The sequence below is a fragment of the Antennarius striatus genome, chromosome 2, assembly GCF_040054535.1.
Source record: "Antennarius striatus isolate MH-2024 chromosome 2, ASM4005453v1, whole genome shotgun sequence".
NCBI lineage: Eukaryota > Metazoa > Chordata > Actinopteri > Lophiiformes > Antennariidae > Antennarius > Antennarius striatus.
The window spans coordinates 1,868,190-1,894,924 of record NC_090777.1 but is presented as its reverse complement, the minus strand read 5'-3'; the positions used below and the strand labels follow the sequence as shown (position 1 = coordinate 1,894,924).

General features: G+C 47.7%; 1 protein-coding gene across 1 annotated transcript in view; it reads left to right on the top strand.

Moving 5' to 3' along the window:
• Nucleotides 1-25,701, top strand: part of LOC137611911 (metabotropic glutamate receptor 4-like) — a 152,714-nt gene extending 127,013 nt beyond the window's left edge. Inside the window, exons 7-11 of the mRNA XM_068340077.1 lie at nucleotides 9,519-9,719; nucleotides 15,048-15,184; nucleotides 17,835-18,770; nucleotides 22,733-22,979; nucleotides 25,274-25,701. Of these exons, the coding sequence (XP_068196178.1) occupies nucleotides 9,519-9,719; nucleotides 15,048-15,184; nucleotides 17,835-18,770; nucleotides 22,733-22,979; nucleotides 25,274-25,323 (1,571 nt within the window). The 3' untranslated portion in view covers nucleotides 25,324-25,701. The remainder of the gene's footprint in view (nucleotides 1-9,518; nucleotides 9,720-15,047; nucleotides 15,185-17,834; nucleotides 18,771-22,732; nucleotides 22,980-25,273) is intronic.
• The last annotated feature ends 1,034 nt before the right edge of the window (nucleotides 25,702-26,735 follow it).

Genomic DNA, 26,735 nt, shown 5'->3' with positions numbered 1-26,735 from the left:
TTTTATGAAGGTCATTCTAATTAGCCCAGGTACAGATTTATTTTCATGACTCGTCATTACAACCAGAACCAGCGCTATTGGTGCGTTAGATTTGTATGTCTGCTGTGATTGGTCCGCTCTACACGACACATGTTTCACCAGTGTTCCTGATTAATCTCACGTTAGATTAAGGAATTGGTTGATTGCAGAGAGGTCACTGGGTCACCGGGTCACCGGAGAGCACTCAGTCGAGAAGACGTATCCTGATGGGTCTCCTGAGTCTACCTTCTGTTTATTGTTGGAATACTTAAATATGTTTGTCATTTGGGAGAACACAATCACCATCCCATAATTTAGACACATATAACTGGTCCAGATAACTGCATGAAAATCTCTAATTGTGTCTGTTGGCGAGTTCAATTTGCAGGAGGTGACAATAGCAATCACAAAACACAGCAGGCACTGAAAATATAATCAATACTGAAACCAATCACCTCATTAGGAGCAGCTTTGGGTTCATAAAGGAGATTGATTCAGAACATCAGTGCCTGAAGCAACGCCACAACACAAAGAGACGGTTCTTCCTCCATTAGTCTGAACACTGGAACACAGGAAGTCCAGCGTTTGGAGGTCCGTCAGTCCGTTTGTACTAAAGCACCAGTAGGACTAGGATCTCTAGACAGGACAAACACCAGTAGGACTAGGATCTCTAGAGGGGATAAACACCAGTAGGACTGGGATCTCTAGAGAGGACAAGCACCAGTAGGACTAGGATCTCTAGATGGGGACAAACACCAGTAGGACTAGGATCTCTAGATGGGGACAAACACCAGTAGGACTAGGATCTCTAGACGGGACAAACACCAGTAGGACTAGGATCTCTAGACGGGACAAAAACCAGTAGGACTAAGATCTCTAGATGGGGACAAACACCAGTAGGACTAGGATCTCTAGACGTGACAAACACCAGTAGGACTAGGATCTCTAGATGGGACAAACACCAGTAGGACTAGGATCTCTAGACAGGACAAACACCAGTAGGACTAGGATCTCTAGATGGGACAAACACCAGTAGGACTAGGATCTCTAGACAGGACAAACACCAGTAGGACTAGGATCTCTAGATGGGGACAAGCACCAGTAGGACTAGGATCTCTAGACGTGACAAACACCAGTAGGACTAGGATCTCTAGACGTGACAAACACCAGTAGGACTAGGATCTATCGATGTGACAAACACCAGTAGGACTAGGATCTCTAGACGTGACAAACACCAGTAGGACTAGATCTCTAGACGTGACAAACACCAGTAGGACTAGGATCTCTAGACGTGACAAACACCAGTAGGACTAGGATCCCTACACGTGACAAACACCAGTAGGACTAGGATCTCTAGATGGGACAAACACCAGTAGGACTAGGATCTCTAGACGTGACAAACACCAGTAGGACTAGGATCACTACACGGGACAAACACCAGTAGGACTAGGATCCCTACGCAGGACAAACACCAGTAGGACTAGGATCTCTAGATGGGGACAAACACCAGAAGGACTAGGATCTCTAGATGGGACAAACACCAGAAGGACTAGGATCTCTAGACAGGACAAACACCAGTAGGACTAGGATCTCTAGACAGGACAAACACCAGTAGGACTAGGATCTCTAGAGAGGACAAGCACCAGTAGGACTAGGATCTCTAGACGGGACAAACACCAGTAGGACTAGGATCTCTAGATGGGGACAAACACCAGAAGGACTAGGATCTCTAGATGGGACAAACACCAGTAGGACTAGGATCTCTAGAGAGGACAAACACCAGTAGGACTAGGATCTCTAGATGGGGACAAACACCAGAAGGACTAGGATCTCTAGATGGGACAAACACCAGTAGGACTAGGATCTCTAGATGGGGACAAACACCAGTAGGACTAGGATCTTTAGATGGGACAAACACCAGTAGGACTAGGATCTCTAGATGGGGACAAACACCAGTAGGACTAGGATCTTTAGATGGGACAAACACCAGTAGGACTAGGATCTCTAGACGGGACAAACACCAGTAGGACTAGGATCTCTAGACGGGACAAAAACCAGTAGGACTAGGATCTCTAGATGGGGACAAACACCAGTAGGACTAGGATCTCTAGACGTGACAAACACCAGTAGGACTAGGATCTCTAGATGGGACAAACACCAGTAGGACTAGGATCTCTAGACAGGACAAACACCAGTAGGACTAGGATCTCTAGATGGGACAAACACCAGTAGGACTAGGATCTTTAGATGGGACAAACACCAGTAGGACTAGGATCTCTAGACAGGACAAACACCAGTAGGACTAGGATCTCTAGATGGGGACAAGCACCAGTAGGACTAGGATCTCTAGACGTGACAAACACCAGTAGGACTAGGATCTCTAGACGTGACAAACACCAGTAGGACTAGGATCTATCGATGTGACAAACACCAGTAGGACTAGGATCTCTAGACGTGACAAACACCAGTAGGACTAGATCTCTAGACGTGACAAACACCAGTAGGACTAGGATCTCTAGATGGGACAAACACCAGTAGGACTAGGATCTCTAGACGTGACAAACACCAGTAGGACTAGGATCACTACACGGGACAAACACCAGTAGGACTAGGATCCCTACGCAGGACAAACACCAGTAGGACTAGGATCTCTAGACGTGACAAACACCAGTAGGACTAGGATCTCTAGACGTGACAAACACCAGTAGGACTAGGATCTATCGATGTGACAAACACCAGTAGGACTAGGATCCCTACGCAGGACAAACATTCCACAAAGGCTCTTTTATCTGTTTCCAAGAGCAGAAACTTCTTTCGTTTTCAGTTGAAAACAGTAGAAACTCCAGCATCTCGTCTCCATCACGGAGACTTTTCTTTTCCTCTGCCAAGGAATTTATGTTTTCATCTGCTGAAGCTCGTCTGTGTTGTTTCTTTGTTTGCTCACAGATTTCACTAAAACCACTTTTGTCATTGTCGATTGGATTATGTAGAAATTTCAGTCATGTGCCAAGAAAGAATCCCTCATATTTTGGAGATTTGCATAAAGGTGGGATGAATGTTCTGCTACTTTAGTTGAGGTGAACAATGTCTGAGTGCCTTCCCAGAGCCCCCCTCCCTTAAACCCCCCCCCAAAAAACGGCCCCCCCAGGCAAAAAGAGATAAAAACACAGGGACTCATTAAAATTACAATGGGGTTGTCATTTTACAACCACAATTTAAGCCGATGAATAGTTAAAATTCTCCAACCAGCAATTTATTTCTTTGGAATTTCAAGTTAAAATATGGATGAAAGTCATGATGCAAAGCCTCATTTCAACCCCACTGACTGAATATGAATATAATAAACATATTTTAACTATGGGACACGTCTGATGTTTCCTCCAACCACCTGCTGCATCTCCTCAAAGTCATCCTTCACGTTTGTTGCAGACAGAACATCACAGCCGTCGTGACAGGAAGTGTTTGTTTGGACATTCTGTGGCTGAGATGATCACAACCGTGTGAAGGACAGGTTTCCTTCCTCAGCTGATGATGATGACGATGATGATGATGATGATGATGATGATGATGATAACGAGGAGGAGAGATTTAACTCTCATCTCTCAGAACAGTGAACCCTTCAGATGGAGAGAAACGTCTCCCCTCCATCTGACTTCCTGCTTGGGTGGAGCCGGTTTCTGACTCCACCCACGTAGGTCGATACATCTCCTCCCATTGGCCAACACATCAGCCGTCACAGGGCTGCTCTGGAGCTAAATTACTGCCAATCCTTTTTCCTCTGAGGAGCCCCTGGGGGTCAGTGAATTTTAAACCCAGGTGGGGGGTGCGATCAGTTCTCTCAGCTGTTTGCCAACTACTGCGACCCCCAACCCCCCATTGTTGGTTTTGTTAGTACGATTATGTCCACTACGAGACTGTATTGAACAGACCGTATGGAACACATCGAGTAACACGATGCAGAACAAAGCGAGGGGAAAGTGTCTCGAAGCCATGTCAGACTACCAGCAGTCAGAGCGAATCCATTCCTGGTCATGGGGGGTAAACCTCCAGGGACTGACGGGACCAGCGTGATTAGACAGGCCTGGAATTATTCTGCTTGTGAGACTTCAGCATGTTTGTGCCACTGATTCCAGAACTACCAGACCGGGGGGTGGGGGGGGTCGGTTCAGACTCAGGTGGGATCTTCTCAGCGAGTAGATGTATAATTCACATCTTGATGCAGCTCCTGCTGGTGGTGTGGGGGTGTCTGCAGGCCCACAAGTCAAGATGAGTTTTGTACATCAGATTTACATCATCGGTCCAGGAGGTGAAGACGTGGTTTGGTTTGGTTTCCTGACAGGAGCTCCTGAACATGGACCGTCTGCTGCAACGTTCTACACAGATGTGAAACTAAAGCCAGCAGTCATCACATGTTTCAGGTGTTGGTCCATTTTAGATGTTCTGTACTACACAGAGAGGTGTTTACATCCCAACCCAAAGTTCTTCTGATTCAATGCCAAACATTAACTGGAATCAATGCATTCAGAAACTGCAATATCCTGTGACACCCCTAAATTCAACACTTACCCTGACCTACTGTCAGGGTAGGTCAGGGTAAGTTGAGGGATGCGGTCTCTGAATTCAAAATGTTACCCTGACCTATTTGCATAGGTCAAAGGTCAAAGCTAGTGCTCTGACCTACTGTCATTGATCAAAGCACTGGCTTTGATCTATGGTCTTACTCACAGTGGCCTTCTCCCTCATCTTTCTATCTTATCCAGTTCCTGAGTGTACAAAAGTGGAAATTTGACCTTGACCTAGGTTTCTCACAGTCAAGGTCACCATCTCATCTTCCTCCCCTTTGCTGCCTGAGTCATGTGCTTTTGGTTTCACCTTTAAATCTGAACGGGTGTGAAGATATTTGGTGGACGAACACACCAACACACCAACACTGACATTACAATACATCACCGCTGTGAAGCAGGACGTAAAAACTTAAAAGTTAAAACATAAGAGGACAAGAAATCCTCAGAAAGGGAATGAGTTCACGTCTATGAAAGTAAGGACGTGCATGGTTTTGTTCTGAAGGACACAAACAGTTTAGCGTGTTCCTCCAGACCAGCTTTGGCAGAAGAAGCAGAGGAAAGGCTCACATGTGACAGACTGACAGGAGGGACAGCGTTTATCTCACTGTGCAGAACTCAACAGTTCCATGTTTGCCCACTGGATGCTGCTGAACCCTCCCTGCATGGGGGTGGACAGGAGGTGTGTGAAGCTACACACATGTGAAGAGGTTAGCTCGTGTCGCGGCGTGACATTCTCCCGTCACCGCCGTCGGTCATCAGGTCAGAGCTGACGGCCCATCAGAATCACCCCGGGGGGAGGGGGGGTACTCACTTGTCCTCATCCTCACGTCCCTTTCGTGGGTGGACGGCCTCAGCAGGGCTTCATCCAATCAGAACTCGTTTGAACAGAAGCATCAGGATTCAATTGTTCCGTCCTGCAGGATGTTAAAGCCATCAAACGTAGAATGAAGAGTCACTGCTGCTAATGAAGGCTGTGTCTGACGGGGGGGGGGCAGGAACAGATGACATCGGTGTTGTTGAGGTCAAACACAACGAGAGGTGAGGTTCTTCGTTTGAAGCGCGTTGCTAGGCATCCCCGTAAGCAGCAACCGTCAAGACTACCAGGGTCCACTAAACATCTGCTCCGCCGTCTGATGTCCAGGAAAACATGAAGGACACCGAGAGCAGCCAGGAAGCGTTCAACACCCCCTGACTCTCTGAGACGCACCGAACGCAGAGCAGTTCAAAGAGATGTTTTCTCCATGTGGAGACGTGATGAAGGACCAGTTTGGCTCAGAAGACAGCTGCATCGATGAGCAGAGGAATGTGTTCCTCCAGTGAACGCCTCATGTATATACTGTATATATATACACACATACATACACACACACACACATACATACATATGTGTATATATATATATATATATATATATATATATATATATATATATATATATACACACACACACACATATATATACATATATATATAATATTCAAGTGAATTTTAATATTTTCAAGCCTCAAAATGACAGAAGCAATTTCACATGTGCCATAAAAGTGTGTGAATTGCGTTCCATCCCATAATTGAGTGTTTTAATAGTTAACACCAAATCATTCCACCTGCATCCCCAGTGTATCGTTACCCCAATCGATCCATTAGAGCAGATTGAACTGTGCCCCCCAACAGGGAAGCGTTCCCTCTGTTACTTCAGCTGAAGCCATCAGCTGGATGGATTGTATTCCATCATCATTCAAACTGTGAAGGACTAATGAAATGAAAGTTTCCTCCTCTCCACCTGGACTGACAGGCGGTGAACACGTTCAGCTGAAGGAACATTTTTAGTTGTGACCTGGAGCTTCAGGATGGTTCCTGTTCTCTCAGGAACTGATGGGACGGGAGCAGCAACAAGACGGTTTTCACTTCATCTCCACACAAGCTGGGTCTGCCCTGATGGAAGACCTTCCTGAGGTTCATCCTCACACCACAAATGTCTCCATGCAGCAGGGAGTCTACTAGAGGTCTACTGGAGGTCTGCTGGAGGTCTACTGGAGGTTTACTGGGGGTCTACTGGAGGTCTACTGGGGGTCTACTGGAGGTCTAGTGGAGGTCTACTGGAGGTCTATGGGGGTCTACTGGAGGTCTACTGGAGGTCTGCTGGAGGTCTACTGGAGGTCTGCTGGAGGTCTACTGGGGTCTATGGGGGGTCTACTGGAGGTCTACTGGAGATCTACTGGGGGTCTACTGGGGGTCTACTAGAGGTCTGGTGGGGGTCTACCGGAGCCTGTCTCAGCTGGCTGTGGATGAAAGCTGGGGTACACCCTAAACAAGACGCCACCCACACACACACACACACACACACACACACACACACACACACACACACACACACACACACACACACACACACACACACACCTAAGGACGATTGGGGGTGACCAGTTCACCTCATTATCATGTGTGTGGAGGTGGGAGGAGAAGGGGACCCCAGAGAGAACATACAAACTCTACACAGGAATCGAACCCAGAACTTCCTGTTGTGAGGCGACTGCACCATCGTTCCCCCCACCTGAAAGGATTCCGGTTTAGTAGATGTCAGAGATCTGACTTCAGTCACAACACGCGGATCCACAGGGATGCAAAAGGAGAATGAAGACAGATTCTGACACCTGTCAGAGTTAAAGGCCCCAAACCGCTGGAGGATGGAGGAACACCCCCAGTTCACATTTAAACAGCCCCAGAACGATGGATGACAGACTGGAGATTAAAAACACATTAAAAAAACACTAGGAACCCCCCCCCCCCCATACACTCACATATACGATAACTGGTGCTGTGCAGGACGCGTCTCTCTCCGATGTTAAACTGCCTCTGGGGAGAACATCCTAACATTCTGGCGTCGCTCACAGACAGAAGACAAACCAGATCTGTTTATCTGTGGAGCCTCTCTTCAGAACGAAGAGCTGCTCTAGATAAGGGGGGGGGGACTGCCAGACAAACAGAATGATCCAGTTATCATCGCTCCACACGCGTGTTGTCACACACTCCTTTGTCTCATCAGGACACGCTCCTCACATCATCCTGTGTTAATCTGGTACAGGTGTGAATCAGACATTTATTTCAAATGTGTTGAGCCACATTTAAACAAAGTGTGGGAGAAGGAAGTCACACAAAGACGTCCGCCCAATCCTGCACGACTCCCCCGACAATGATAAGACGCTCATTCAAATTACAAATCTATTAGTAATTATTACACATTTATTAGTACTTATTACACATTTATTAGTGATTATTACACATTTATTAGTAATTATTACACATTTATTAGTAATTATTACACATTCATTAGTAATTATTACACATTTATTAGTAATTATTACACATTTATTAGTAATTATTACACATTTCTTAGTGATTATTACACATTTATTAGTGATTATTACACATTTATTAGTAATTATTACACATTTATTAGTAGTTATTACACATTCATTAGTAATTATTACACATTTATTAGTAATTATTACACATTTATTAGTGATTATTACACATCTATTAGTGATTATTACACATTCATTAGTAATTATTACACATTATTAGTGATTATTACACATTTATTAGTAGTTATTACACATTCATTAGTAATTATTACACATTTATTAGTAATTATTACACATTTATTAGTGATTATTACACATCTATTAGTGATTATTACACATTCATTAGTAATTATTACACATTATTAGTGATTATTGCACATTTATTAGTAATTATTACACATTTATTAGTAGTTATTAGTAGTAGTTCAGAGCTTTTTAATTACCAAACGCCTTACAGGTGGTGTTTCATTAACGAGTGAACCTGGTGACACTCAGTGGACTTTACTTTATCAGTCGCTGAAATAACTCAGAAAACTGAATGTTCATTCATGTTCTTGCTATTTTAACTCAATCATTCAGAACTTTGAAACACGTTTTTGATCAATTTTTGGAAACATATAAAATCTGCACACAATATTCCCTTCATTTGAATATGCAAATGAGTTTAAGAAAGTAAATAGTAAATAAATAGTCACGACTGATTCAAAGCAGCAGACCAGGAAGCTGTTGTAGCTTAAAGTACCATCATCTGAACAGTCGACCCCCCCGAGATGAGGTGAGAGGTCACCTGAGGCGGGGCAATGTGAGTAATATCCTGCAGAGACATGGTGGCATGTTCAGAGCTGCGCTACACGTGTTCACGTGTGAAGTTAGCGTGTTGTAGCCCAGTCTGCTCTATCCTCCTCTGATTGGTCCAGCCCGCTTCACACTGAAGCTGCACTCCTGTCTCCTTCCTGGTCCACACGTCCTTCAGAGCGTTAGCTAAGAGAAGCATCTGAGCGACGAGAGCTGTGATGGATACACACCTGTCAGAACCAATCCCGTTAACGCTGGAGCCTGATTGGACCGTCTCCAAAGAACCTGTTCACAACTACTGGTGATCATCGTTAGAGTTTCACACAATAATGAACCAACTGTTCCCTGAGACGAGACTCCAAACCAGCCTGGAGGAACAAATCCAATGGGGAGCAGCTCAGGGGATCATTCTGGATTTTTCAGGAGGAGATTTAGTGATTGATGGTGCAGGAGTGTGTGATGAATTAGTGATTAAGTGAAAAATTCAGCACCAGTCTCTAAATGGATACAGTGTAGAAAGAGAATTCAGCAATAAGGGTTCTGTTTATCAATCGATCAATCGATCAATCAATCAAACAATCACTGTTCCCTCCTTCTATTTCCAATGATTTTAGAGCTTCTTTTTATTCTCACTAATATTCAAATCCAGCATGTTTTCTTCTCCACTTCTTGTCCTGATGTGTGTGTGTGTGTGTGTGTGTGTGTGTGTGTGTGTGTGTGTGTGTGTGTGTGTGTGTGTGTGTGTGTGTGTGTGTGTGTGTGTGTGTGTGTGTTCCAGACCACGAGCGCATAGGGAAGGACTCGTCCTACGAGCAGGAGGGTAAGGTCCAGTTCGTGGTGGATGCGGTCTACGCGCTGGCCCACGCCCTCCACAACCTGCACCGGGACCTGTGTCCGGGGAGGGTGGGGCTCTGCTCCAGGATGGACTCCATCAACGGGACCTCGCTGCTCAAGTACATCCGCAACGTCAACTTCACAGGTGAGGTCAGAGGTCAGGCTGCGTCTACGCGCTGGAAGGACGCTCTGCTCCATCAGAGGCGCAGGAAGTAGACCGGTCCACAAGTACCAGCTGCTCTGCTGGGTGTGAATTAGTGCCGGCAGCTGGGGGTGGAGATCCGTGGGGGGGGGGGGGCAATCAGCACAGCAGCGGGGGGGTGGGGTGCTTTGTGAGATTATCTTGTCAGCGTTGATTCGCCCACGTAGAAGATCTCAGCTTGAAGCCCCGGCGGGGGGCAGGAAGGGGAGTGGGCAAACCCCCCCAGCAGGAAGGGACATTTGAGGTTCCTCTATGACGTGTTCTTCAGGTTCCATCTGTCAGGTGGATTCTCCCTCCACGGGTTTAGTCGTTTCCTAAAGTGTTTTGGGGGCGGCGGGGGGGGGGGGGGGGGCGGGGGGGGGGTTCATTCATCAAAATTCATTTCTGACAAAGTTTAAAATGTTTTCAATCATCTCAAGATCAGAACTCCTGACAGTGTCCCCAACCGCCCCCCAGGAGTGATGCTCTCCACATGAAAGCAGCTGAGGGGGTGTTTCCAGCTGACCTCCTGACACCCTCCTGGGGGGCGTTCACATTCGCTTCGGCTCTATTTAAACAGACTGAAGCACAAGTGTCTCCTCTGAGCTGGGGTTAGCGTTAGCGTTAGCGCTGGAGCGCTCACACACCCATCAGGTCGGGGGTTCTGGACTCACTTTGCCCCAGCAGTGGTCCTCTGGGGGGAGGAGTGATGGGGGTGGGGGGACAGAACGCTCAGGTCAGCGCTGATGGAGTCGTGATCCAATCAGAACGCTCAGGTCAGCTGAACGACGGGTCGGGGGGGTTGTGTAATCAAGCAGAAGTTAATGCAACTGTTAATGCAACTTGTTATTTGTATGACACAAACGTTGGGGGGCACGGGGTGGGGGGTCACAGCCACAGCAGCACACCCCAGGAATAATTTACCATGAAATGAGGGGAATTAAAGCTCTGAACGGGTTGCTGTCGGCGCCTGCAGGTCGTGTTGGTGGGGGGGTCGGGGGGGGTTGGGGGTCCTGCCCGCATCAGCCTGTCTGACGGGGGCGTCAGGGCCGAATCCACCTGGGGAGGGAGATAGCAGGAAACCCGGACCCCGGGAGGAAAGCGGTCTGACGGATGTCACACCGTGACAAACTATCATCAGCTTCACCAAACAGTGACCTCTAGTGGCCGAGGGGGTTATTACAGATCCTGCTGTCTGATGAACACACTGGTGTTTGTGTCCTCGGCTGACGGGGTTCAGGTTCCTCATCCTTTGTTACACAAACCAGTTCAGTCCTTTTCTGGATGTTTATCTGCTTGAATGACTTTATTTCTATACGAGACAGAATTCTCCTTCTAAATGTCCTGCGTTCAAGAGTTCACAATTCTAAAGCAGTAAAGTCAAATGTTTCCACCAGATCGATGTTGTTAGCAGCGATCAGGGATGTTGAGGGAAAATGCCAAAAAGGAAAAGTCACGATAAGGCATTTATTTCCCAGAAGCCTTTGTGTTCCGATTAATGTAGAAAGTTTTAAAGTAAAGACAAAGACATGGAACGGATGAACACGTCTTAATGAAGGAGGGATCTGACTGTCATGATGTTAACAGGACTTCTGTTTGCAGCAGGTAGTCTCCCCCCTGATGACCTTTGACCTGATGTGAGGTCATCCCTCACTGTAAAACCAGAAGCACGTTTGCATCCCAACCGGCGCGTCCCAGAATCCTCTCTGTCAGGTTTTATGGCGACGACTCCAGATCAATCCTCCCAGCGTCGCTCTGAAGTGTTAATCTGGAATAATCTATAGCAGACTGGTGTTAGAGAATGAAACCACATTTCTTTATGCTTTATGCTTCTTTATGCCCCTTTGTTGGCACCGTTGGATTAGTTGCTGTCAGCACAGGAACACTGACTACAACAGGAACACTGACTACAACAGGAACACTGACTACAACAGGAACACTGACTACAACAGGAACACTGACTACAACAGGAACACTGACTACAACAGGAACCCTGACTACAACAGGAACACTGACTACAACAGGAACACTGCCTACAACAGGAACACTGCCTACAACAGGAACACTGACTAAAACAGGATCACTGACTACAACAGGAACACTGACTTACAGGAACACTGACTACAACAGGAACCCTGACTACAACAGGAACACTGACTTACAGGAACACTGACTACAACAGGAACACTGACTACAACAGGAACACTGACTTACAACAGGAACACTGACTTACAACAGGAACACTGACTTACAACAGGAACAATGACTACAACAGGAACACTGACTACAACAGGAACACTGACTACAACAGGAACACTGACTTACAACAGGAACAATGACTACAACAGGAACACTGACTACAACAGGAACACTGACTACAACAGGAACACTGACTACAACAGGAACACTGACTTACAACAGGAACACTGACTTACAACAGGAACACTGACTATAACAGGAACACTGACTACAACAGGAACACTGACTACAACAGGAACACTGACTTACAACAGGAACAATGACTACAACAGGAACACTGACTACAACAGGAACACTGACTACAACAGGAACACTGACTTACAACAGGAACAATGACTACAACTGGAACACTGACTACAACAGGAACACTGACTTACAACAGGAACACTGACTTACAACGGGAACACTGACTTACAACAGGAACAATGACTACAACAGGAACACTGACTACAACAGGAACACTGACTACAACAGGAACACTGACTACAACAGGAACACTGACTACAACAGGAACACTGACTTACAACAGGAACACTGACTTACAACAGGAACACTGACTTACAACAGGAACAATGACTACAACAGGAACACTGACTACAACAGGAACACTGACTACAACAGGAACACTGACTACAACAGGAACACTGACTTACAACAGGAACAATGACTACAACAGGAACACTGACTACAACAGGAACACTGACTATTACAGGAACACTGACTACAACAGGAACACTGACTTACAACAGGAACAATGACTACAACAGGAACACTGACTACAACAGGAACACTGACTTACAACAGGAACACTGACTACAACAGGAACACTGACTTACAACAGGAACAATGACTACAACAGGAACACTGACTACAACAGGAACACTGACTACAACAGGAACACTGACTTACAACAGGAACACTGACTTACAACAGGAACACTGACTTACAACAGGAACAATGACTACAACTGGAACACTGACTTACAACACTGACTTACAACAGGAACACTGACTTACAACAGGAACACTGACTTACAACAGGAACAATGACTACAACAGGAACACTGACTACAACAGGAACACTGCCTACAACAGGAACACTGCCTACAACAGGAACACTGACTACAACAGGAACACTGACTTACAACAGGAATACTGACTACAACAGGAACGGCTGGAGAATCGATCAGCGACACCAGAGAATTTAAAGCTGTATAAAATAACAGACGCGTCGTCATGATCCCAATGCATTCTGGGAACTGCCTACAGATAGCCATGGTGACTGAAGCAAAGAGAAACAGCTTTCAGTGTATGGACAGTAATTAAATGAATTTAAACTTGACATTTACTGTAGATCATCTGAATAAAATGTGAGAACTAGTTTTTGTTGAACTTTTATTCTGAACTTCTGAGCAGATCAAACCGAGGACGCTCACCCTCACACTTTACATTTTCTCACACGATCTGCTCAGTTTTAATACATGAATAAAGACGTTCCTCCAGGCGGGTCTTAATGGCTTTTAACCCATTGATTTGCTTTAACAGCAACTCTGACATCCTGGAAATGAAAGTTGTGTTTGATCACATTATCTATGGTGAACAGAAGCAAATTACAGCCGTTAATGTGTCCCCGTACGTAAACCCGCCTGAGTGGAGGAGAAACATCACACGATGGTAATTCTAGCCAATCATAGAGTCAAACTGCAGCGGATTTAGACCATTCTGAGTGGCTCCATGAATTAAATGATAATTATTACGCCTCACATTCACCCGTTGTCTCCACAAATTCTAGTTGTGTCAGCTGTCAAAGTATTAACATAGCGCCACACACACACGCGCACGCACGCACGCACACACGCACACACACACACACACACACACACACACATACACACACACACACACACGCACACACACACACACACACACACACACACACACACACGGTCAATGCTTCTTCTCACAAACACAACCTGGTTATTAAACTAGTTTGTTCGTTTTTGCAAGCAGCGCAAAACATGCATCGACTTTTTAGAAGTGTAAAGGTGAAACTAATCGATTAATGCAATCAAATTAGTAGAAACAAACATCTTGCTCAGGTCCTGTATTGCTGAGAGCGGCAAGAAAAGCCTCATGATTAGGTGTTTGGTTGTCTCAGAAACGCTTCTTCATAAAGTATGGTGATGCAGGTAAATCCTCTGGGCTTCACACAATAAGCCAGGTCACACACAGGTCACACACAGGTCACACACAGGTCACATACAGGTCACACACAGGTCACACACAGGTCAGATGTTACTGATCAATACTGTGCCCCACATGCAGAAACCACACAACCTTTCCTGTTATAAGTCACACAGAGGAGATGCTAACCCTCACGCAGCGTTACGTCATGTGAGATACGTACGTGATTTTTCTCTTCCAGAAAAGAGCGTGAAGCTGTAGAATCGTGTGGACACGATGTCCAAATGTCCCAAAGAGACGCGTTTCAGCCGCTTTTGGCTGAAACGCGTCTCAAGAGAAAATGAACTATCTTCTGTTTTTCACGCTCCTCAGCCCAGAGTCACAGAATCAACATTATTGTCAAATTACACCGAAGGAGAGAGGAAACAGAACCTGGAGATGGGGGGCGGCTGTTAATTGCCCTCTGAGGGGCCGTGCTGTGATGGTCCTCACCATTAAATCAGCCCCCCGCCCTTTATAAGGTTGTGGAAGCTGGAGCTGTTTGTGGCTTCGCTCAGAAAGATTCACGAAGACGAGGGAGACGTCACAGGGGGTAAAGACCAGTGATAACATTCGTTAGCACTCTGAGGGGAGGGTGGGGGGGAGCAATGAAGGGGTGTGAGATGATGTGGGAACATGAACAGACAGCCCCCCCATCATCACCTCTGAGCTGTTTCGCTTCACGTCCTCCAATCAGGTTCCTCTGAGGACGGTTTGAACTGACACCACGTCTGACTTCATGTAAAGTTAATGAACGTCCTTCGAATGAACCATCAGCTGTTTTTCCCACCCCCCTCCCCCTCCACCTCAGGAATCGCCGGCACCCCGGTGGTCTTCAACGTGAACGGAGACGCGCCGGGACGCTACGAGATCTACCAGTACCAGATCAAGAACACCAGCACAGAGTACAAGATCATCGGCCACTGGACGGACCAGCTGCACCTCGACGTGAGGCCAAACCCTGACCCTAACCCTAACCCTGCCCCAACCCTAACCCTAACCCTAACCTTAACCTTAACCCTGACCCTAACCCCAACCCTAACCCCAACCCTAACCCCAAACGTAAACCCAACCCCAACCCTAACCCTAACCCTAACCCTAACCCTAACCCCAACCCTAACCCTAACCCTGCCCGAGCCCTAACCCCAAACGTAAACCCAACCCCAACCCTGACCCTAACCCGAACCCTAATCCCAACCCTAAACCTGACCCTAACCCCAACCCTAATTCCAACCCTAACCCCAACCCTAACCCCAACCCTAACCCCTAACCCCAACCCTAACCCTCTAGTCTGATCCTCCTTCTAGTTTGTTCCTCCTTAACATCTGTGTCCACGTTTCCAGATTTATCCAACAGTTTTAACACACAGCGGTTTAAACCAGTGGTCCCCAACCCCCGGGCCGCGGACCGGTACCGGTCCGTGGGTCATCTGGTACCAGGCCTCTCAGAAAGAAGAACTTATTTACTTCCGTTTTATTTATTTCGGAGTCTGAAAGACGTTAAATTTGAAAAGTGACGTCTGTGTGGAATGACGCACTGACTAATTCATGCATCTGTCCCGCTTGACGGGTCTCGGTCACGTGACAGGTCATCAACACACACACAATGAAGCGCCCATAAACGCACCAGAGTTCTGGATTAAAGTCCAGGCAGATTATCCTGAGATCGCCCTAAAAGGATGGAAAACCCTGCTTCCATTCCAACCTCCTGTCTTTGTGAAGCGATTTTCTGCTGTGACCGAAAACCAAACCAAACTGGAGTAGAGCAGACCTATGGAACACACCTCAGGGGTCATTGTCTCCTGAAATTTCTAAATAAACCTCATCAGTGCAGTCACTTGAATCGAGTTTTTAATGTAATTGTTTCTTATAATTATTCCGTTTACAGAGACGAAATAGAGATATTGATTATCGATTTATGAAAAAAAGTTTGTTTATTGTCTGTTGATGTCTACATTTTACATAAAACCACTGATTTATTATCAGACTACAGCTGTCCTGGCGTCATTAACGATTATCGAGCAAATGAAGACCGGTCCGTGAAAATATTGTCTTAGATGAAACCGGTCAGTGGAGCAGAAAAGGTTGGGGACCGCTGGTTTAAACGACTGTCCTACTGAGTGGAGAGGCGGGGGCTGTTTCCTCGAGTCTCACAGAACTGAATTAAACAGGTTTTTATATTGATGGATAGACTAACAGCTGAATCTGTGAGAGTTATTTATCTGAGCGAGATTATTCCATATTCCTTTAAGCATTGACAACTTAAACCGACGTGATCTTCAAAAATACATTATCATTATTTTTATACGTTTACATCAACATTCCATCACATAGAACTTTATATTGAAAATGAATCACAGTTAAAGCTGTGAATTTCAAATTCTAAAGCCAAACATGACTTCATATTAATTCAATTTTCAGACAAACTGTAGTTATGATATCAGATTAATGCAGAAATAAAACACCTTCTCAGCCTCACCTGCACACAGAGCTCCAATCACAAACACCACGGGACATTTTTAAACTAAAAACCACTGATCTAAACCATCCAGATGTTTATTTAATAATGAATATTAATGACCTGTTTCACCTCTTTCTTTGTGTCACAACCCTCTTGAGAAAGCTGCAGCGAGATGAAACAATAACATGTGATTCCACTATGCTGTTTTGACTCCCCTGTGCTGCTTTGACTCCTCAGCATTGCTTTAACTCCACTGTGTTGCTTTGACTGCACAGTGCTGCTTTGACTCCACTTGCTTTGACTCCACCGTGTTGGTTTGACTCCAAAGTGCTGCTTTGACTCCACTGTGCTGCTTTGACTCCACAGTGCTGCTTTGACTCCACTGTGTTACTTTGACTCCGCCGTGTTGCTTTGACTCCACGTGTTGCTTTGACTCCACGTGTTGCTTTGACTCCTCGTGTTGCTTTGACTCCACTGTGTTGCTTTGACTCCACAGTGTTGCTTTGATTCCTCATATTGCTTTGACTCCTTGTGTTGCTTTGACTCCACTGTGTTGCTTTGACTCCACCGTGTTGCTTTGACTCCACAGTGCTGCTTTGACTCCACCGTGTTGGTTTGACTCCACAGTGCTGCTTTGACTCCACAGTGCTGCTTTGACTCCACTTGCTTTGACTCCACTGTGTTACTTTGACTCCAGAGTGCTGATTTGACTCCACAGTGCTGCTTTGACTCCACTGTGTTACTTTGACTCCACTGTGTTACTTTGACTCCACCGTGTTGCTTTGACTCATCTGTGTTGCTTTGACTCGTTTCCCCTCTCGAATGAGCAGCATTCTCTGCAGTAATTAAACCTTAGTTATTTCCTCTCGAGTTATCCTTCATTGACTTCTCACACTGATGTCTTGATACCCACAATGCACTGCCCCCCCTCCCGTTCTCTGTGTGTGTAAACTCATCCAGCGAGTGTTAATTAAATTGTGTCCTCATGCATGTGGCGTGTTGTTTAATATGTGAGCATCGTTCCAATATGTAGTAAAGTCTCTGATTGTTCCTGAGGTAATGACGCGTTTCTTCAGCCTGGGCTTCAGGGGTAACTGCTGGTGACATCACCCTTCCTCTCTGTTATCTGCCCCCCCAGACCAATGAGATGCAGTGGCCGGGGGCGACCCAGGACGTGCCCTCGTCCATCTGCAGCCAGCCCTGCCGCCCGGGGCAGAGGAAGAAGACGGTGAAGGGCATCCCCTGCTGCTGGCACTGCGAGAGCTGCGACGGCTACCAGTACCAGGCCGACACCTTCACCTGCAAGATGTGTCGCTTCGACCTGCGGCCCAACCACAACCACACCGGCTGCACCGCCATCCCCATCGTCAAGCTGGAGTGGAGCTCGCCCTGGGCCATCATCCCCGTGCTCATCGCCGTCCTGGGCATCATGGCCACCGTGTTGGTGGTGGCCACCTTCATCCGCTACAACGACACCCCCATCGTGAAGGCGTCGGGCCGCGAGCTGAGCTACGTGCTGCTGACGGGGATCTTCCTGTGCTACGCCACCACCTTCCTGATGATCTCCGCCCCGGACGTGTTCATCTGCTCCCTCAGGAGGATCTTCCTGGGCTTGGGGATGAGCATCAGCTACGCGGCGCTGCTCACCAAGACCAACCGCATCTACAGGATCTTTGAGCAGGGCAAGATGTCGGTCAGCGCCCCCCGCTTCATCTCCCCCGCCTCCCAGCTGGTCATCACCTTCAGCCTGATCTCGGTGCAGCTCCTGGGGGTGTGCGTGTGGTTCGGCGTGGACCCGTCCCAGGCCATCATCGATTACGAGGACCAGCGCACGGCCAACCCGGCGCTGGCGCGCGGCGTGCTGAAGTGTGACATCAGCGACCTGTCGCTCATCTGCCTGCTGGGCTACAGCATGCTGCTGATGGTCACCTGCACCGTCTACGCCATCAAGACCCGGGGGGTCCCCGAGACCTTCAACGAGGCCAAGCCCATCGGCTTCACCATGTACACCACCTGCATCGTGTGGCTGGCCTTCATCCCCATCTTCTTCGGCACCTCGCAGTCAGCAGAGAAGGTACACGTTCCAAACGTCCTGTACATACTGTTGATCAGTGCAGCCAATGATCAGCTGCTCCACAGGAGAACCTGCAGATCTTCTATCCGTACATTAATCCATCTATCAGAGCACGTTGGGAACCATGTTTCCAGTCAGAAGTGGTTCACATCATGTGTTCATCATCAGGAGGAAGATTGGATTACGTTTAGATTATGAGTCTGTTTACATTTGAGTTTGTCACCGTTATTCATCCTGTTAGGATTAGAACGCTTTTAGAACCTCTGAGAACCGTCAGGTTAGGGTTAGAATCAGGGTTAGGGTTAGGGGTAAGGGTTAGGGTTAGGGTCAAGGGTTAGGGGTTATGGTTTAGGTTAGGGTTAGGTTAGGTTAGGTTAGGTTAGGTTAGGGTTAGGGTTAGGGTTAGGAGTTAGGGTCAAGGGTTAGGGGTTAGGTTAGGGTTAGGAGTTAGGGTCAGGGGTAAGGGGTTAGGGTTAGTGGTTAGGGATTAAGTAAGGGTTAGGGGTAAGGATTAGGGTTAGGGTCAAGGGTTAGGGGTTAGGGGTTAGGGTTTAGGTTAGGGTTAGGGTTAGGTTAGGTTAGGTTAGGGTTAGGGTTAGGGCTAGGGTTAGGGTCAAGGGTTAGGGGTTATGGTTCAGGTTAGGGTTAGGTTAGGTTAGGTTAGGTTAGGTTAGGTTAGGGTTAGGGTTAGGGCTAGGGTTAGGGTTAGGAGTTAGGGTTAGGGTCAAGGGTTAGGGGTTAGGTTAGGGTTAGGTTAGGTTAGGTTAGGGTTAGGGTTAGGGCTAGGGTTAGGGTTAGGAGTTAGGGTTAGGGTTAGGAGTTAGGGTCAGGGGTAAGGGGTTAGGGTTAGGGGTTAGGGATTAAGTTAGGGTTAGGGGTTAGGTTAGGGTTAGGAGTTAAGGTTAGGGTTAGGGTCAAGGGTTAGGAGTTGGGGGTTAAGTTAGGGTTAGGGATAGGGTTGGGGTTAGGGTTAGGGGGTTAGGGTTAGGGGTTAAGGTTAGGGGTTAAGGTTAGGGGTTAGGGTTAGGGTTAGGGGTTAAGGTTAGGGGTTAGGGTTAGGGGTTAAGGTTAGGGGTTAGGGTTAGGGGTTAAGGTTAGGGGTTAGGGTTGTTGTCTTTGTTGTTTCTTGTTGTTTCTCTTGGTGTTGTTGTTTGTTGTTGTGTTGTTGTTGTTTCCTCAGGGGAACGGGGGCGTTCTGCTCCCACATGCTACTCTGATGTTTCTGTACTCAGGTGTGTCATCAGTTTGTTGCTGATTGTTAGGTCTGTTTAACCCCTTCATCACCAGCAGCTTCTTTCTTCTAGCGTCCTGTTTTCTGGTGATCTGGTCTGCAGGGTTTCCCACGAGTGCATTGATCTCTCCTAATGTTAATCTGTTGTCCCCCCCCCATCTGATGAATGCATAGTGTTTCTATAGACACTCAGTTGGGTGGGAGGCGCCAAGTAAAAATGTGCTAAACGCATCCACACAGTTTCTGCAGTTTTTACATTTTTCCAATCCTTTAATTAACAAGTGGAACATGTGCCCCCCCCCCCCCCCCCATAAAGCACAGCTCTGGTACTACTGTACACGTCTGCTGTAAATACAACCTGCATTGTCTGCGGTAGGCATCCTAATAAGGGCCTGTCAGCCGCCTGCAGCCTATCACCGGCTCCACATCACCTGACATCATTAGAACCTCCTCCTCCTCCTCCTGCTCCTCCTCCTCCTCCTGCTCCTGCTCCTCCTCCTCCTCCTCCTGCTCCTCCTGCTCCTCCTGCTCCTCCTCCTCCTGCTCCTCCTGCTCCTCCTCCTCCTCCTCCTGCTCCTCCTGCTCCTCCTCCTGCTCCTCCTCCTCCTCCTGCTCCTCCTCCTCCTGCTCCTCCTCCTCCTCCTCCAGAATACAATAGAATGTGTTTCTTCAAACCATCTTTACTCCAAAGGAAACATGGATTATTGAGCCAGTATTGATTTCAATCTGCTGATGGAGCAGATTTGTGATCACACACCCCCCCCCCAAACATTCACGTCAGCAGTGCCAGAGGAGCTGGACAGAGGTATTGAGACGAGTCGTTTCAATACCCCAGAGGGGGGGCAATATAGTTCCCCAGTTACCCCTGGACCAGAAGCAATCATCTCTGAAGATTAAAACACTCAACCTCCAACCCAAGCAATAGCCTGAGCCTAAACACTCCGCCTCCATCGCCAAGCAATAGCCTGAGCCGTCACGTCCGTGTTGGAGCCACATCGTTCTCCTTTAGAGGTTTCCTTTGTGCGACGCCTCCTTTAGTTGTGTTATTACTAGAAAACACATGCATTGGTGAGGTATTGATCGCTGTGTGTTTGATGGAGTTCTTGTCAGGAGCATGAAGCTGATTTAATTTATATATAAATAATGGAGGGTATATGAACTAACCCCGATCATAACCCGATCAGGAAGGTGTTCCAGAATAAAGAACCGCTGCACAGATCTGGATTTACTCCACCGGTCCACAAGTCTCACGTTAATCCATCAATTTATTTAAGTGTAACAGAGAAAAATCCTCTATTCCCACTTTAAAGCTCTTTATGTGTTTAAAGATAGTAGATAATGAAGGCCACAGCTAAACAGAGGAAGCAACGTGTCAGACAGATTCTGCAGCTTCATGTGTTTATTACATGTGTTAGAAACACATAATGTGTTTATTACATGTGTTAGAAACACTTAATGTGTTTATTACATATGTTAGAAACACATAATGTGTTTATTACATGTGTTATAAACACATAATGCGTTCATCACTGAGGACATAGAGCTGAACTTTATGTGTTTATTACATGTATTATAAACACATAATGTGTTTATTACATGTATTGTAACACAATGTGCTCGTCACATAGAGCTGAGCTTCGTGCTGCACAGCTTCATATGTTTATTACATGTGTTATAAACACATGTGTTTATTACATGTGTTATAAACACATGTGTTTATTACATGTGTTGTAACACAATGTGTTCGTCACGTAGAGCTGAGCTTCGTGCTGCACAGCTTCATCTCAACAGGAGCAGACACTCTTCACAGCTCCACAGGCTGTGTGTCGTCACCCCGTGTGGGAAATCTCATTTAGAACTCCTGACGTTCTGGTGCTTCAGGACATGGGGGGTGGTGGTGGTGGGGGGGGGTTCCCACAGCAAACAGCTCCTTCATTTGTGATGACTGCAAATGTAATGTCAGACAACACCTGAGGCGGGCGTGTGAAGGATATCTGCAGCTGTTTCCTCCCCGCACCTTCACCTCCTCTTCATCATCTTCAAACCAACAGACTGAGTTCATTCAGCAGGAAGTGAGTCCCAGAATAAACACAAGTGAATCCGTTTCCACCCACTGGAGCGGAGAACAAAACTACGTTTAGAACATGATTTAGGTTTAATTCTCAATTCAAACTCCTTATTCTCAGCATTTTTATTAGATTGTGACTAAACTGATTGAATCGTGTCAGGAAAGCGTTTTGCACACACGTGTTAGCGTGTCGTATGACCAGCGGTCCACCAACCTCAGACTCCTCATGTTGACTGAAACCTGGATGCAGACACTCGTGTGCAGGTGTTAGACAGGTCCACCTGGGGGGGGGGGGGCTCCTCTATTACTGCACATCACCAATAAATAAATGACTGAATGCTGAACTCAGGAGAGATGAGGAAGAGCAGCGAAGGGCTTCACGCCTTCACGCCCGTCGCCGTCCTGAGGTTTTCACTAGAAGCTGTGATTTCAATGCGAGCCCAGGAGTCCTGCGGAGCGTGTCCCACCCCCCAGCGACGCCCCCGCCTGCTGGAAACGACCACACGCTCCACAGACAGTTCTTCTCCCTGCAGCTCGAGGAGGACACGGCTCTCACAATAAAACATGGGATTTGATTTTGTGTGATGGGTTCCAGCTGCGCTCCTAACGACACCCCCTTCATCATCAACCATAACCTAGAACACGACTGTCTGCCCCCCCCAGATGTACATCCAGACCACCACCCTGACCATCTCCGTCAGCCTCAGCGCCTCCGTCTCTCTGGGGATGCTCTACATGCCCAAAGTCTACGTGGTGCTCTTCCACCCGGAGCAGAACGTCCCCAAGAGGAAGCGCAGCCTGAAGGCGGTGGTCACCGCGGCAACCATGTCCAACAAGTTCAGCCCCAAAGGCGGGCTGCGGCCCAACGGCGAGGCCCAGTCCGAGCTGTGTGAGGGCCTGGAGACACAAGGTGGGTGCTCCACGACACGCGTGTGTGTTAACGGGTGTGGGGGGGTCATGTGAACAGAGGCGATGGCAGCGGAGCGTCACGGGTCAGGACATGGGGGAGGTGGGGGGGCTTTAACCCCATCACGTGTGTTCTGATTGCTTCCTGCTCCGACACGCTGCAGACGCCCGTCGTCACATGTCGTGTCTCAGCCAATCAGGTGCTACTTGTTCCCTCTGGTTGGTCATGTGACTGACAGGTGTTCTCTGTGCTCATGCGTCAGACTGTGTCGAGGGGGGGGAGCCGCGTGAGGGACGTTAGACTCTCAGGTAACTGGATGAGACGCCTTCAACCCCCCCTCACTGTCCTGATGGTTTCTATCAACCCCCCCCACCTGCCTGAGGTCTGCACAAAGCATCCTGGTTGCCCCCGGCGACCGACCAGCACCCTGAACGACACCACGCAGTCATCACCCCCCCACAACCCCCCCCCCACACACACACACAAACCCCCCCGCAACAGGCGGAACAGGGCAGACCATATTTCATGTTGGTGGTGTAGAAGTGGTGGTGGTAGGATGTGTTAATGGGGGGGTGGTAGGATGTGTTAATGGGGGGGTGATGGTAGGATGTGTTAATGGGGGGGTGGTAGGATGTGTTAATGGGGGGGGTGGTAGGATGTGTTAATGGGGGGGGGTAGGATGTGTTAATGGGGTGGTGATGGTAGGATGTGTTAATGGGGGGGTGATGGTAGGATGTGTTAATGGGGGGGTGATGGTAGGATGTGGTAATGGGGGGGTGATGGTAGGGTGTGTTAATGGGGGGGTGATGGTAGGATGTGTTAATGGGGGGGTGATGGTAGGATGTGTTAATGGGGGGGTGATGGTAGTATGTGGTAATGGGGGGGTGATGGTAGGATGTGTTAATGGGGGGGTGATGATGGTAGGATGTGTTAATGGGGGGGTGATGATGGAAGGATGTGTTAATGGGGGGGTGATGGTAGGATGTGTTAATGGGGGGGTGATGGTAGAATGTGTTAATGGGGGGGGTGATGGTAGAATGTGTTAATAGGGGGGGGTGATAGTAGGATGTGTTAATGGGGGGGGTGATGGTAGAATGTGTTAATGGGGGGGGGGGTGATGGTAGAATGTGTTAATGGGGGGGTGATGGTAGAATGTGTTAATGGGGGGGGTGACACTCCTCTGGCTGAGGGCAGGAGACAGGTGAGCCACGTCTGCTGCCATCGGTTCCACCCAGGTAGCTGGGGGCTGGTCGGCAGCTCGGTGGTGTGCCCCCCCCAGCTCAGATCAGACTGTCTGACAGCGTCTCTGCACCTGATGATCTGAATGTTCACTCTGACTGCTGCATGTTCTGATTGGTGCACAGAGGAACCTCAGGTGTGTGCATGAGAACACACTTGTGTGTGTGTGTGTGTGTGTGTGTGTGTGTGTGTGTGTGTGTGTGTGTGTGTGTGTGTGTGTGTGTGTGTGTGTGTGTGTGTGTGTGTGTGTGTGTGTGTGCTGCAGCCCCACCCTCTGCTGTCTTTCTGATCAATCACCTGAACCAGTGAACAAAACATTCCTCCTGAACGTTCAGGAGGAACGTTCTTCCTGAATGTTCTTCCTGAACGTTCCTCCTGAACGTTCCTCCTGAACGTTCCTCCTCAATTTTCTTCCTGAATGTTCTTCCTGAATGTTCTTCCTGAACGTTCTTCCTTTCACATTCTTCCTCAATGTTCTTCCTGAATGTTCCTCCTGAATGTTCCTCCTGAACGTTCTTCCTGAACATTCTGGAGGAACGTTCACGTTCTTCCTGAATGTTCCTCCTGAATGTTCTTCCTGAAAGTTCTTCCTGAATGTTCCTCCTGAATGTTCCTCCTTAACGTTCTTCCTGAAAGTTCTTCCTGAATGTTCCTCCTGAATGTTCCTCCTGAACGTTCTTCCTGAACATTCTGGAGGAACGTTCACGTTCTTCCTGAATGTTCCTCCTGAATGTTCCTCCTGAATGTTCTTCCTGAATGTTCCTCCTGAACATTCTTCCTGAACATTCAAGAGGAACGTTCACGTTCTTCCTGAATGTTCTTCCTGAATGTTCCTCCTGAACGTTCTTCCTGAACATTCAGGAGGAATGTTCACGTTCTTCCTGAATGTTCTTCCTGAATATTCCTCCTGAATGTTCCTCCTGAAAGTTCTTCATGAACATTGAGGAGGAATGTTCACGTTCTTCCTCAATGTTCTTCCTGAATAATCCTACTGAATGTTCTTCTTGAACGTTCTTTCTGAATGTTCTTCCTGAAAGTTCCTCCTCTCATCTCCACAGCGCTGGCCTCCAAGCAGACCTACATCAGCTACAGCAACCACGCCATCTAACCCACCGATGGGGCGGAGCCACCACCTGAAGAGACGTCACCTGGATCACCTGGAGCGTGAAGCTGGAGCGTTCACCACGGCTGGGTGGAAACGGGGCAGTTTGTCACCCCAGAGGGCATCTTTTTTTTTTATCAGGAGAATCAGATAAAGGCTGAACGCTGGTGAGACGAGAGCTGATTGGATGTCAGGGTGGAGATGGGACGGATCATTTCCCTCTTCCTGTCTGAGACACAGGTGATGAACGGACCAACCAGGTGTGTTTCCTCCTGGGGGGTACCGCAGGGGGGCGCTGAAGCCTTTCTCTGATGTCAGCAGGTGGAGGGAAGGTTTCAGTCTGATGCAGTTAGAAGATCAAACTATGGAGAAACACGGGGGTTGTTTTGGTCACTGGTGTTACTGGTGTCACTGGTGTCACTGGTGTTACTGGTGTCACTGGTGTCACTGGTATTACTGGTGTCACTGGTGTTACTGGTGTCACTGGTGTTACTGGTGTTACTGGTGTTACTGGTGTCACTGGTGTCACTGGTGTTACTGGTGTCACTGGTGTTACTGGTGTCACTGGTGTTACTGGTGTCACTGGTGTTACTGGTGTCACTGGTGTCACTGGTGTTACTGGTGTCACTGGTGTCACTGGTGTTACTGGTGTTACTGGTGTCACTGGTGTCACTGGTGTTACTGGTGTTACTGGTGTCACTGGTGTCACTGGTGTCACTGGTGTCACTGGTGTTACTGGTGTCACTGGTGTTACTGGTGTCACTGGTGTCACTGGTGTTACTGGTATTACTGGTGTCACTGGTGTTACTGGTGTTACTGGTATTACTGGTGTCACTGGTGTCACTGGTGTCACTGGTGTCACTGGTGTTACTGGTGTCACTGGTGTTACTGGTGTCACTGGTGTCACTGGTGTCACTGGTGTTACTGGTGTTACTGGTTGAAGCTGCAGGATCTCCAAACTGTTCATGCCTTACAGGACGTCCAGGATTCCTCCACGAGCCGCCGTCACGCCGGTGAATTCCTTTGAATTAATGTCTCATCACAATGATAAAGATTCCATCGTCTTGGCAACCCTAGTGTACAGTACCCAGCATGCAGTGGGAGCATCACGTGTGCTGTGCTGTGTCGTCAACGTCTATGGAATGCAACACGTGTCATGTTGTCGGTCACCGTGATGTCATTTTGGATTGTCATGACAACCAGTGGAACCACAAGTCGCGTCAGACATACAGGAGCTAAACCGTTACCATGGAAACCCCCCCCCCATCACAGTGTCAGTACTTACACCCCACATCCTCTACACCCCACATTCACTGGCCCTTATTTATCAGACGACGTCCGAGGATGAAAATTAGTTGTTAAATGTCCTCCACCAGAATTAAATCTATTACACTGTAATAACACGTCCTCTTGGCTTA